Raw genomic sequence first — 13,164 nt, 5'->3', positions numbered from 1 at the left:
TCATTTTGCTTATCTTACTGTGTTTGGGGTCTCCTTTTTGCAGGCTGCAGGTTCGTAGTTCCCATTGTTTTTGTTGTCGGTCGCCAGTGGCTAAGGTTGGTTCAGTGGGTTGTGTAGGCTTCCTGGTGGAGGGGACTAGTGCCTGTGTTCTGGTGGATGAGGCTGGATCTTGTCTTTCTGATGGGCAGGTCCACGTCTGGTGCTGTGTTTTGGGTTGTCTGTGGGCTTATGATTTTAGGCAGCCTCTCTGCTAATGTGTGGGGTTGTGTTCCTGTCCTGCTAGTTGTTTGGCATAGGATGTTCAGCACTGTAGCTTGCTGATCGTTGAGTGAAGCTGGGTGCTGGTGTTGAGATGGAGATCTCTGGGAGATTTTCACCGCTTGATATTATATGGAGCTGCGAGGTCTCTTGTGGACCAGTGTCCTGAAGTTGGCTCTCCCACCTCAGAGGCACAGCATGACTCCTGGCTGCAGCACCGAGCCTTTCATCCACACGGCTCAGAATAAAAGGGAGAAAAAATAGAATTAGTAGAAGAAAGAAAGAAAGGAAGGAAGGAGGGAGGGAGGGAGGGAGGAGGGAGGGAAGGAAGAAAAAAAGAAAGAAGATAAAGTAAGATAAAATAAAGTAAGATAAAATATAATAAAGTTATTAAAATAAAAAGTAATTATTAAGAGAAAAAAAAAAACAGACGGATAGAGCCCTAGGACAAATGGTGGAAGCAAAGCTATACAGACAAAATCTCACATAGAAGCATACACACTCACAAAAAGAGGAAAAGGGGAAAATATCATAAATCTTGCTCTCAAAGTCCACCTCCTCGATTTGGGATGATTCGTTGTCTATTCATGTATTCCACAGATGCAGGGTACAGCAAATTGATTGTGGAGCTTTAATCCGCTGTTTCTGAGGCTGCTGGGAGAGATTTCCCTTTCTCTTCTTTGTTCTCACAGCTCCCAGGGGCTCAGCTTTGGATTTGGTCCCGCCTCTGCTGTAGGTCACTGGAGGGCGTCTGTTCTTTGCTCAGACAGGGTGGGGTTAAAGGAGCAGCTGATTCAGGGGCTCTGGCTCACTCAGGCTGGGGGGAGGGAGGGGCACGGAGTGCGGGGCGAGCCTGTGGCGGCAGAAGCCAGCGTGACGTTGCACCAGCCTGAGGCGCGCCGTGCATTCTCCTGTGGGAGTTGTCGCTGGTTCCCGGGACCCTGGCAGTGGCGGGCTGCACAGGCTCCCCGGAAGGGGTGCGTGGATAGTGACCTGTGTTCACACACAGGCTTTTTGGTGGCGGCAGCAGCAGCCCTAGCGTCTCATGCCTGTCTCTGGGGTCCACGCTTTTAGCCGCGGCTAGCGCCCGTCTCGAGCTCCTTTAAGCAGTGCTCTTAATCCCCTCTCCTCTTGCACCAGGAAACAAAGAGGGAAGAAAAAGGCTCTTGCCTCTTCGGCAGGTCTAGACTTTTCCCTGGACTCCCTCCTGGCCAGCCGTGGCGCACTAACCCCCTGCAGGCTGTGTTCACGCCGCCAACCCCAGTCCTCTCCCTGCGCTCCGACCGAAGCCGGAGTCTCAACTCCCAGCCCCGCCCGCCCCGGCGGGGTGAGCAGACAAGCCTCTCGGGCTGCTGAGTGCTGGTCGGCACCGATCCTCTGTGCGGGAATCTCTCCGCTTTGTCCGCCGCACCCCTGTTGCTGTGCTCTCCTCCGCGGCTCGGAAGCTTTCCCCCTCTGCCACCCGCAATCTCCACCCGCGAAGGGGCTTCCTAGTGTGTGAAAACCTTTCCTCCTTCACGGCTCCCTCCCACTGGTGCAGGTCCCGTCCCTATCCTTTTGTCTCTGTTTATTCTTTTTTCTTTTGCCCTACCCAGGTACATGGGGAGTTTCTTGGCTTTTGGGAGGTCTGAGGTCTTCTGCCAGCGTTCAGTAGATGTTCTATAGGAGTTGTTCCACGTGTAGATGTATTTCTGGTGTATCTGTGGGGAGGAAGGTGATCCCCGCGTCTTACTCTTCCGCCATCTTCCCGGAAACCTTAGCTATTTTTGACAGATGTGAGGTGATATCTTATTGTGGTTTTGATTTGCATTTCCCTGATGATTAGTGATGTTGAACATTTTTTCATGTACTTGTTGACCCATCTGTGTATCTTCTTGGGAAAACCATATATTCAGATCCTCTGCCATTTTTAAGTTGAATTATTTGGTTTTACTATTGAGTTGTATGAATTCTTTTATATTTTTGATATTGACCCCTTATTAGATACATGATTTACAAATATTTTTTCCCTTTCCATAGGTTGCCTTTTCACTTTGTTGATGATTTCTTTTGCTGTACAGAAGCTTTTTGTTTGATGTAGTTCCCCTTATTTTTGCTTATGTTGCCTTTGCTTTTGGAGTCAGACCCAGAAAATCATCACCAAGATCAATGTCAAGGAGCTTAGCACCTATGTTTGCCTCTAGGAGTTTTATGGCTTCAGGTCTCACATTCTTTAATCCATTTTGAGTTCATTTTTATGTACAGTGTAAGATAGTGGTCCAGTTTCGTTCTTTTGTATGTGGCTGTCAAGTTTTCCCCACACTGTCTGTTGAAGAGACTGTCCTTTCCCCATTGTATATTCTTGGCTCCTTTATCATAAATTAATTGGCCACATATGCATGGGTTTATTTCTGGGTTCTCTGTTCTGTTCATTGATCTATGTGTCTGGTTGATTTTTTGTTGGTTTTTTGTTTTTGTTTTACATTTTAATGATGGTAGAAAATATCAGGTAGACAAGTAAATTGTAGATAGCCAGTAACAATGTTGTAAAGAGTATGTGTCTGTTTTTAATGCCAATACCATACTCTTTGATTACTGTATCTTTTTAATAAAGGGGTCTTTTGTGATTCCATACAAATTTTAGGATTGTTTGTTCTAAACAAACAATTTATATTTTAGGATTGTACTGTGAAAGGTGGCATTGGAATTTTGATAGAAATTGCATGGAATCTGTAGATTGCTTTGGGTAGTATGGACACTTTAGCAATATTTCTTCCAATCCATCTGCATGAATATCTTTCATTTGTGTTGTCTTTAATTTCTTTCATCATTGTCCTCAGTGTGCAGGTCTTTCCCCTCATTGGTTAAATTCATTCCTAGGTATTTTATTCTTTTTTTTTTTTTTTTTTTTTTGTGGTTCGTGGGCCTCTCACTGTTGTGGCCTCTCCCGTTGCGGAGCACAGGCTCCGGACACGCAGGCTCAGCAGCCATGGCCCACAGGCCCAGCCACTCCGCGGCATATGGGATCTTCCCAGACCAGGGCACGAACCCATGTCCCCTGCATCGGCAGGCGGACTCGCAACCACTGCGCCACCAGGGAAGCCCGGTATTTTATTCTTTTTGATGCAATTGTAAATGGGTTGTTTTCATAATTTCTTTTCTGATAGTTCATTGGTAGTGTATAGAAATGCAAGAGTTTTTTGTACATTGATTTTGTTTCCTGCAGGTTTATTAAATTCGTTTATTATTTCTAACAGTTTTTTAGTGGAGTCTTGAGGATGTTCTATATATAATATCACGTCATCTCCAAATACTGAGTTTTACATTTTCCTTTCCAATCTGGATGGCTTTTATTTTCTTCTTCTTGCTTGATTGCTCTGGTTGGGACTTCTAATACTTTAATGAGTAAAAGTGGCAAGCATGGACATCTTTGTCCTGTTCCTGATCTTAGAGGAAAAGCTTTCAGCTTTTCACTATTGATGTTAGCTATGGGCTTGTCATATATGGCCTCTATTATGTTGAGGTACATACCTTCTATACCCACTTCGTTGAGAGTTTTATCATAAATGGATGCTGACTTTAATCAAATGCTTTCTCTGCATCTATTGAGATAATTATATGATTTTTATCCTTCATTTTGTTAATGTTGTGTATCACCTGGATTGATTTGTGGGTGGTAAACCAGCCTTGCATCCCTGGAATACATCTCACTTGATCATGGTGTATGATCCTTTTAATGTATTGTTGAATTTGGTTTGCTGGTATTTTGTTGAGGATTTTACCATCTTTGTTCATCGTTATTGGCCTGTGTAGATTTTCTGTTTCTTCATGATTCAGTCTTGGAATGTTCTGTGTTTCTAGGAATCTATCCATTACTTCTAGGTTGTCATTTGTTTGCATATTATTGTTCATAGTAGACTCTGATGATCCTTTGTATTTTTGTGGTGTCAGTCTGTATTTCATTTATTTCTCCTCTGATTTTTGTTGTTTCCTTCCTTCCACTGACTTTGGGCTTCATTTGTTCTTTTTCTGGTTCCTTGAGGTATAAAGTTAGGGTGTTTTTGAGATCTTGTTTGTTTGTTTGTTTCTTCAGGTGGGTATTTATCTCTGTGAACTTCCCTCTTAGAACTACTTTTACTGCATCCCATAAATTTTGGTGTGTTGTATTTGCATTTTCAGTTGTCTGAAAGTATTTTTTTTATTACTCTTTTGATTTCTTTGTTAACCCATTGGTTGTTCAGTAGCATGTTGTTTATTCTACACATATTTGTGGATTTTCCAGTTTTCTTCTTGTAATTGATTTCTAGTTTCATATCATTTTGGTCAGAAAAGATGCTTGATAGGATTTCAGTCTTCTTAAATTTATTAAGACTTTTTTTGGCCTAACATATGATCTATCCTGGATAATGTTCCATGTGTACTTGAGAAGAAAGTATACAGGCATACCATGGAGATAGTGCACGTTCGGTTCCAGACCACCACAATAAAGCGAATATCACAATAAAGGGAGTTACATGAATTTTCTGATTTCCCAATGCACATAAAGGTTATGTTTAAACTCTCCTAGTCTACTGAGTGTACAATAATAGCATTATGTCTAAAACAATGTACATACTTTAATTTAGAAATGCTTTATAGGTGAAAAAGCTAACCATCATCTGAGCCTTTAGCAAGTCATAATCTTTTTGCATCAGTAACATCAAAGATCATTCATCACAGGTCAACAAAACAAATGTAATAACGAATAAGTTTCAACTATTGCGAGAATTACCAAAATGTGACACACAGACAGGAAGTGAGTAAATGCTGTTGGAAAAATGATGCCAATTGACTTGCTTGACATAGGGTTGCCACAACTTTCAGTTTGTGAAGAACTCAGTGTCTATCAAGCGCAATGAAACAGACACAATAAAGTGAGGTATGCCTGTATTCTGCTACTTTTGGATGGAACGTTCTCTATATATTTGTAAAGTCCATCTGGTCTAATGTGCCTTTAAGGCCATTTTCTGTCTGGATGATCTATCCATTGACATAACCCTACTATTATTATATTGCTGCCTATATCTCCTTTTAAGTCTGTTAGTATTTGCTTTATATATTTTGGTTTTCCTGTGTTGAGTGCATAAATGTTTACAAATGTTACATCCTCTTGTTGAATTGACTCCTTTATCATTATCTAATGCCTTTCTTTGTCTCTTATTACAGTCCCTGTATTAAAGTCTATTTTGTCTGATATAAGTATAGCTACCCCAGCTTTTTTGGTTTCCATTTGCATGGAATATCTTTTTCTATCCCTTCTTTTTTCAGTCTGTGTGTGTCCTTAAATCTGAAGTGAGTTTCTTGTAGGCAGCACACAGATGGTTCTTGTTTTTTTAATCCAGTCAGCCACTCTATGATGTCTTTTGATTGGAGAATTTAGTCCATTTACATTTAAAGTAATTATAGATAGGTATGCACTTATTGCCATTTTGGTTTTTTTCTGGCTTTTTATAGTTCTTTTGCTCTCTTCCTTTGTGGTTTGATGACCTTTAATGGTATGCTTAGATTCCTTTCTTGTTATCTTTTGTGTATCTACTGTAGGTTTTTGCTTTGTCCTTACAATGAAGTTTACATATATAACAACCCATATTAATAGTCTATTTTAAGTTGATTACAACTTAAGTGTGAACCCATTCTAAAGCTCTACTTTTTTTTTTAATATATTTATTTTTTATTTATTTATTTTCACCATGCCAGCTCTTCATTGCAGCATGCAGGATCTTCATTGCGGCATGCAGACTTCTTAGTTGTAGCATGCAGACTCTTAGTTGCAGCATGCGGACTTCTTAGTTGCAGCATGCCTGTAGGATCTAGTTCCCTAACCAGGGAACAAACCCGGGCCGCCTGCATTGGGAGTGCAGAGTCTTACCCACTGGACCACTAGGGAAGTCCCTAAAGCTCTACATTTTTACCCTCCCCCACCCACCTTTTATGTATTGTTGTCACATTTTACATCTTTTTATCTTGTGTATCTTTAAGTACTGTAGTTACAGGTTTTATTTTTTTTAACCTTCATAATAGCTTCATAAGCAGTTAATCCATTGACTTCAATATATATTTACCTTATGAGTATAAAACCTATGGAAGATTTATACTTTCATATGTTTTCTTGTTACTAATTAGCACCCTTTCTTTTCAGCTTAAAGAAGTCCCTTTAACATTTCTTGTAACGCCATTTTAGTGGTGGCGAACGCCTTTAGCTTTTGCTTATCTGGAAAACTATCTTTCCTTTAATTCTGAACAGTAACTTTGCCAGGTAGAGTATTCTTGGTTGGAATTTTTTTTTCTTTCATCACTTTGAGATTCATTTGTTATCTTGATTGTAGTGATGGTTTTACAGAGTATACTGATGTCAAAGTTCATCAATTTGTGCACTCTATGTTCTGTTAATGTCAATTAGATCTTCCTTTAAAATTTGGAGTGTAGGGGGCTTCCCTGGTGGCACAGTGGTTGAGAGTCTGCCTGCCGATGCAGGAGACACAGGTTCGTGCCCCGGTCCGGGAGGATCCCACATGCCGCGGAGCGGCTGGGCCCATGAGCCATGGCCGCTGAGCCTGCGCGTCTGGAGCCTGTGCTCCGCAATGGGAGAGGCCACAACAGTGAGAGGCCCGCATACCGCAAAACAAAACAAAAAAAATTTGGATTGTAAAGAATGCAGACTGTTTCCAGTATGCAAGAACTCAAGGACTGTTGTTTCCATGAGCCCTGCCTGAGGTATCTACTAAAGAATAAGTTTTAGACAACAAAAATGACTAGAAAGACATCCATATAGATATACAGTTAATTGTAAAGAACTAACACTGAACAAGGTCCTGATCGTGTGCTCGGCTAAGATAGATAGAGTATAACTGTTAAATAAACAGTGTGCAGCACAAGCAGCTGGTACCATGCACATGAAAACACCCCCCAGAAAAACAGTGGGGGGAATGGGGAGGGCATTGCAAATACTTTCTTTAATGTTATTAGTAATCATATTGACAGTATTATTCTGAGACTATTCTGCTGTGTGTTAAATGAAATAAAATAAATAATTATGTACCAGTGAGCATCCCTAGCACCAGAAATACACTTGAAATACAATTTCTCACTAAAAGAAACCAGAGCTCTTGAGGAAATGGCTGATCCCAGGCCTCAGGCAGGAAAAGTACAAACATCTTGTCGTACCAGATAGAAATGATCACTGACCTACTTTTTGACATACTAGGGTTGTGTCAAAGGAGCTAACTTGAACAGGCTCACACTGCCAAAGATGGGCAGTTGGAGTGTAAAAAATTAGAATAATGGCAGTGAACTGAAACCTGTCAAATATGCTTAACTCCATGAGTTCATCCTGATATTTAAAAGAGAATCAGTCATCTTTGGAGAATGACGGAACTAGTTCAGAAAGAATCAAGCATTTATCTTGCCTTTCTTACCTGATCTGTACCCCTGGGGAAGCAAATATTAATGAGTGAAATTGCCCCTGTCCAGAGTATTCCATGTAATAAATGACAAAGAAATGAATAGAATGACAGTATCACCATTTTGTAATGCCCAGTGAATTGAGAGAGGCATAAATTACTGACAGGTGGTAATAACATAAAAAGAGAGACAGTCTGACATCATGTGCCTCCTGATGAAGGAATACACCACCACCTGTAGTCTTGGCAAAGGGAAGAAACCTGAGTCTGAGCCAGTAAGATCAGAGAATCTATAAATTAGAAGATGCAAGAAACATCAAAAAAATGTTTACTCACACTGGTCAAAATAACCATCATCAAAAAGTCTACAAATAATAAATGCTAGAGAGAGTGTGGAGAAAAGGGAACCGTCCTGCACTGCTGGTGGGAACGTAAATTGATGCAGCCACTATGGAGAACAATATGGAGATTCCTTAAAAAACTAAAAATAGAGCTACCATACGACCCAGCAGTCCCACTCCTGGGCATATATCCAGACAATACAAAAACTCTAATTCCAAAAGACACATGCACCACAACGTTCATAGCAGCACTGTTTATAATAGCCAAGACATGGAAACAACCTAAGGGTCCGTCACCAGACGAATGGATAAAGAAGATGTGGTGTACATATTTACAATGGAATATTACTCAGCCATAAAAAGAACGAAATAATGCCATTTGTAGCAACATGGATGGACCTAGAGATTATCATACAAATGAAGTTAGAGAAAGACAAATATCATATGATATCTCTTACATGTGGAATCTTAAAAAAAATGAAACAAGACAGAAACAGACTCACAGACATAGAAAACAAATTTATAGGACTTCCTAGTGGTCCAGTGGTTAAGACTCCATGCTCCCAATACAGGGGGCACAGGTTCGATCCCTGGTTAGGGAACTAAGATCCCGCATGCCGCATGGCGTGGCCAAAAAAAAAAACAAGTGGTTACCAAAAGGGAAAGGGAGGAGGATAAATTAGGAGTTTGGGATTAACAGATACATACTACTGTATATAAAATAGATAACCAACAAGGATCTACTGTATAGCACAGGGAACTCTATTCGATATCTTGTAATAACCTATCATGGACAGTGTATATGTATAACTCAATTACTTTGCTATACACCTGAAACTAACATGGTATTGCAAATCAACTGTATTTCAATAAAAAGAATATTGCAATTTAAACAACATTTTAAATGGCAAAAATAAACTAGTGCCTAAGGATGTACATTTGGATGACAAAGCTAAAAAATAGACATTAGAAATCAAAATAATGGTTACTTACAGGAGAACAGAGGGGCTATGATTCAGGTAGGACATACATGACAGGGCTTCTTGGGTAAATGGTCGTTTTATTTCTTGACCTGGGAGTGATTACAAGAGTGCTTTAGAGTAATTCATTAATCCATATATTTACTTTGTGTGGTTTTCTGAATCTGTGCCCTCCCTTCATATGTTTGGAAAATGTTCTTTTCTTAGATTCCTGAGATTCCCTAATTCCTTCTTTAAATACATGTTGCTGAAAAATACATGCACTGTTAGGAATCCTTGAAGAAGAGTTCTGGGTGGCTAATCCTTAGTTCATTAAAACAGCTGTCCTGCATAATCCAGTCCTGAGAATTGCAGAAGGAATAAACATCAGCGTTGGGTCTGCAGAAGCAGTATCCTTGTGCCAGGCAAAGGGGCAGAGTCACCACAAGTCCCCCTTCCCCCTCCGTACAGATTGGCTGCAATGCCGTCAGCTGGGCCCCTGCTGTCGTACCTGGAAGCCTCATAGACCAGCCATCTGGGCAGAAGCCCAACTACATCAAGAAGTTTGCATCAGGCGGCTGTGACAACCTCATCAAACTGTGGAAGTAAGTGGCATTGGTGAACTTCTCAAGGGGACACTTCTCATCTTCTACCCTACCATGACTCAGCCTCAGTTCACCAGAAACGGGATCAACTGTCTTTTTCCCTTTGCCCATAGAATACTGTCTTCAGTCTCTCAGAGGACATCCTTTTTAAAATAAAAACAAAAAAGTAAACATCCGAAAGTAAACTTTCCCTTTACTCAGGAGCTTTGACTCTTCCTAATTCACAACTGCTAGAGCTGACTTGTTGGCTGTGGAGGAACACAGCATTTCCTGGAGGGCTTCTTTATAGCTGGTGAACTGAATAAAATTCTGTAGGTTCAACAAATGTTATCAGAAAGGTGGAATAGCTTCTCCACCCCTGTGGAGCCTGTGGGGTGGGGGGGAATGGAGGTGTGGGAATGGCACCTGGGCTGCTGCCTGCTGAATTCTCCCCACCATCTCCCCTGTTAGGGAGGAAGAGGACGGCCAGTGGAAGGAAGAGCAGAAGTTGGAAGCACACAGTGACTGGGTTCGAGATGTGGCCTGGGCCCCCTCCATCGGCCTGCCCACGAGCACCATCGCCAGCTGCTCCCAGGTCAGCTCAGACCTGTGCAAGCATCCTGTGTTAGTTAATCTCAGGAAGTCCCATCAGCCCTTACAGTTCCCCTAGGGGAAATCCTTGAAGGGGAAGGGCAGGAGACAGGCAACTATAGGCCATTGTAAATAAGGGAGCACCTGGAGCCCTGTCATCACGCAGTGAAGCCTTGGTCAGAAGCCACAGTGGCTTTCTTCCACTGAGCCAAGAGCAAGACCAAATTCAGGACTAGTTTCCCCTCCTGACCCTTTTGTGGATAGGGAATGGAGGTACCCAGGCATCATTCTGAGAGTGTTCCCAAGCAAGGACCAGGAGCAATGGGAAATTGTAAGACCTTGGGCTCATCTACCTACTCACTATTCCCAGACAGATAACAAAAGTAAGACCAAGGATAAGCCGTTAATTATATGCTACCACCCAAGATGAGAGTTAAGCCTGGCCTTTTACATCATTTGAGCCTTTTCTACTTGGTCCTAAATTTGAGAGGACCAAGTAGAACAGGCTTAAATGATGTAAAACATAATTCTGTTTGTTCTGTTTTAGTTTGGTTTGTTTTGGTGTGTGTGTGTGTGTTGTTTTGTTTTGTTTTTTGGTCCCATCTCATTCTCTGAGCTTGGCGTTTAGACAGCAATACCCATTCAGTTGAGAAAGTACAGAGCCAGAGGGAGCCAAAACAACGAAGTTACTTGGCAGTTGTGAGGAAAGCCCCAGAGAAAATTTGAGAATTAGCGGTGCGGACGATGAAACCAGTATGAGGAAAGGAACCTGGGAGACTCCTGACCAGTTTGAAGTGTGTTCCTGGGGTAAAGGGATAAAAGCAAGGGTGCTGGGCTGGAAATTAGTCCTCAAAGATGTGAACACTGAGGAGGTCCTTGGCTGTGCTTTGCCCTGAATCCCCCACCCTATTCCTGCAAAAGTCCAGTATAGCTCCAGATTGAGAGGATATCACCAGGGCAGGATTGCTGCCCCCATCTCCTGACTCTAGCCTGTCTTTTCCCAGGATGGTCGAGTGTTCATTTGGACCTGTGATGATGCCTCGGGCAATGCGTGGTCCCCCAAACTGCTGCACAAGTTCAATGATGTTGTATGGCATGTGAGCTGGTCCATCACAGCCAACATCCTAGCTGTCTCAGGCGGAGATAATAAGGTAAATACACCCTATTTCCATGACATGGCACACAGGGCCCTGTTTGTCTTTAGTTTGTCCAGTAGAGGGCACAGCTGAATCTTCCATCTAATGGCAGGGTTGGGAGGAACCTGAATGAAGACTGTTTTGAGCATGTCTCTCATTTACATCATTAATTCTTAGGACCCCCCACCCAACCCCGAGGAGTTGTATATCCCCCTTATACAGATAGAGAGGGCGACAGAGATTTGACTTGTATAGGGGTCATGAAGCTGTTAGGTGGCACAGCCAATATCAGACCCAAGGTAAATCCAAAGCCACCACCCTGGCAGTCCATCACCCTGACCATTTGACAACCTCATCTTCATGGTAACGTTTAGTTATACGTAAAATACATATAACAGAGTTTACCATCTTAACTTTTTTTAAGTGTACAGTTCTATAGTGTTAAGTATTGATACATCCACGTTATTCTGCAGTATCACTGTCATCAACCCACAACTCTTCATCCCAAACTGAAATTCTGTGCTCTTCAAACAGCACCTCCCCATTACCCCTCCCCCAGCCCCTAGCAACCCCTATTGTGCTCTCTGTCTCTATGAATGGACTACTGTAGGGACCTCCTGTAAGTAGAATTATAAGGAATTTGGGTTTTTGTGACTGGCTTGTTTCACTTAGCACAGTGTCTTTTTTTTTTGTTTGAATTTTTGTATTTTATTCATTTTTTTAATATGGCAGGTTCTCATTAGTTATGCATTTTATACATATTAGTGTATATATACATGTCAATCCCTATCTCCCAATTCATCACACCACCACGACCACCCCCCGCCACTTTCCCCCCTTGGTGTCCATACGTTTGTTCTCTACATCTGTGTTTCAATTTCTGCCCTACAAACCGGTTCATCTGTACCATTTTTCTAGGTTCCACATATATGCGTTAATATACGATATTTTTCTTTCTGACTTACTTCACTCTGTATGACAGTCTCTAGATCCATCCATGTCTCTACAGATGACCCCATTTTGTTCCTTTTTATGGCTGAGTAATATTCCATTGTATATATGTACCACATCTTCTTTATCCATTCATCTGTCGATAGGCATTTAGGTTGCTTCCATGACCTGGCTGTTGTAAATAGTGCTGAAATGAACATTGGGGTGTATGTGTCTTTTTGAATTATGGTTTTCTCTGGGTATATGCCCAGTAGTGGGATTGCTGGGTCATATGGTAATTCTATTTTTAGTTTTTTAAGGAACCTCCATACTGTTCTCCATAGTGGCTGTATCAATTTACATTCCCACCAACAGTGCAAGAGGGTTCACTTTTCTCCACACCCTCTCCAGCCTTTGTTGTTTGTAGATTTTCTGATGATGTCCATGCTCACTGGTGTGAGGTGATACCTCATTGTAGTTTTGATTTGCATTTCTCTAATAATTAGTGATGTTAAGCAGCTTTTCATGTGCTTCTTAGCCATCCCTATGTCTTCTTTAGAGAAATGTCTATTTAGGTCTTCTGCCCACTTTTTGATTGGATTGTTTGTTTCTTTTTAATATTGAGCTGCATGAGCTGTTTATATATTTTGGAGATTAATCCTTTGTCCATTAATTCCTTTGCAAATATTCTCTCCCATTCTGAGGGCTGTCTTTCATCTTGTTTGTAGTTTCCTTTACTGTGCAAAAGCTTTTAAGTTTCATTAGGTCCCATTTGTTTATTTTTGTTTTTACTTCCATTACTCTAGGAGGGGGATCAAAAAAGATCTTGCTGTGATTTATGTCAAAGAGTGTTCTTCCTATGTTTTCCTCTGAGAGTTTTATAGTGTCAAGTCTTACATTTAGGTCTCTAATCCATTTTGAGTTTATTTTTGTGAACTGTGTTAGGG

At 41.4% G+C, this 13,164-nt stretch overlaps 1 protein-coding gene across 2 annotated transcripts in view; it reads left to right on the top strand.

Annotated features, from left to right (window-relative positions):
- SEC13 (SEC13 homolog, nuclear pore and COPII coat complex component) overlaps window positions 1–13,164 on the top strand; it is a 54,623-nt gene that overhangs the window by 27,544 nt on the left and 13,915 nt on the right. For both annotated transcript variants that reach the window (XM_079933494.1, XM_079933495.1), the window contains 3 exons: window positions 9,448–9,581; window positions 10,032–10,155; window positions 11,156–11,302. In XM_079933494.1, coding sequence (XP_079789620.1) covers window positions 9,448–9,581; window positions 10,032–10,155; window positions 11,156–11,302 — 405 coding nt within the window. The remainder of the gene's footprint in view (window positions 1–9,447; window positions 9,582–10,031; window positions 10,156–11,155; window positions 11,303–13,164) is intronic.

Source organism: Stenella coeruleoalba, assembly GCF_951394435.1.
Source record: "Stenella coeruleoalba genome assembly, chromosome: 10".
NCBI lineage: Eukaryota > Metazoa > Chordata > Mammalia > Artiodactyla > Delphinidae > Stenella > Stenella coeruleoalba.
The sequence above is the reverse complement of the archived record's forward strand: the minus strand, read 5'-3'. Positions and strand labels throughout refer to the sequence as shown.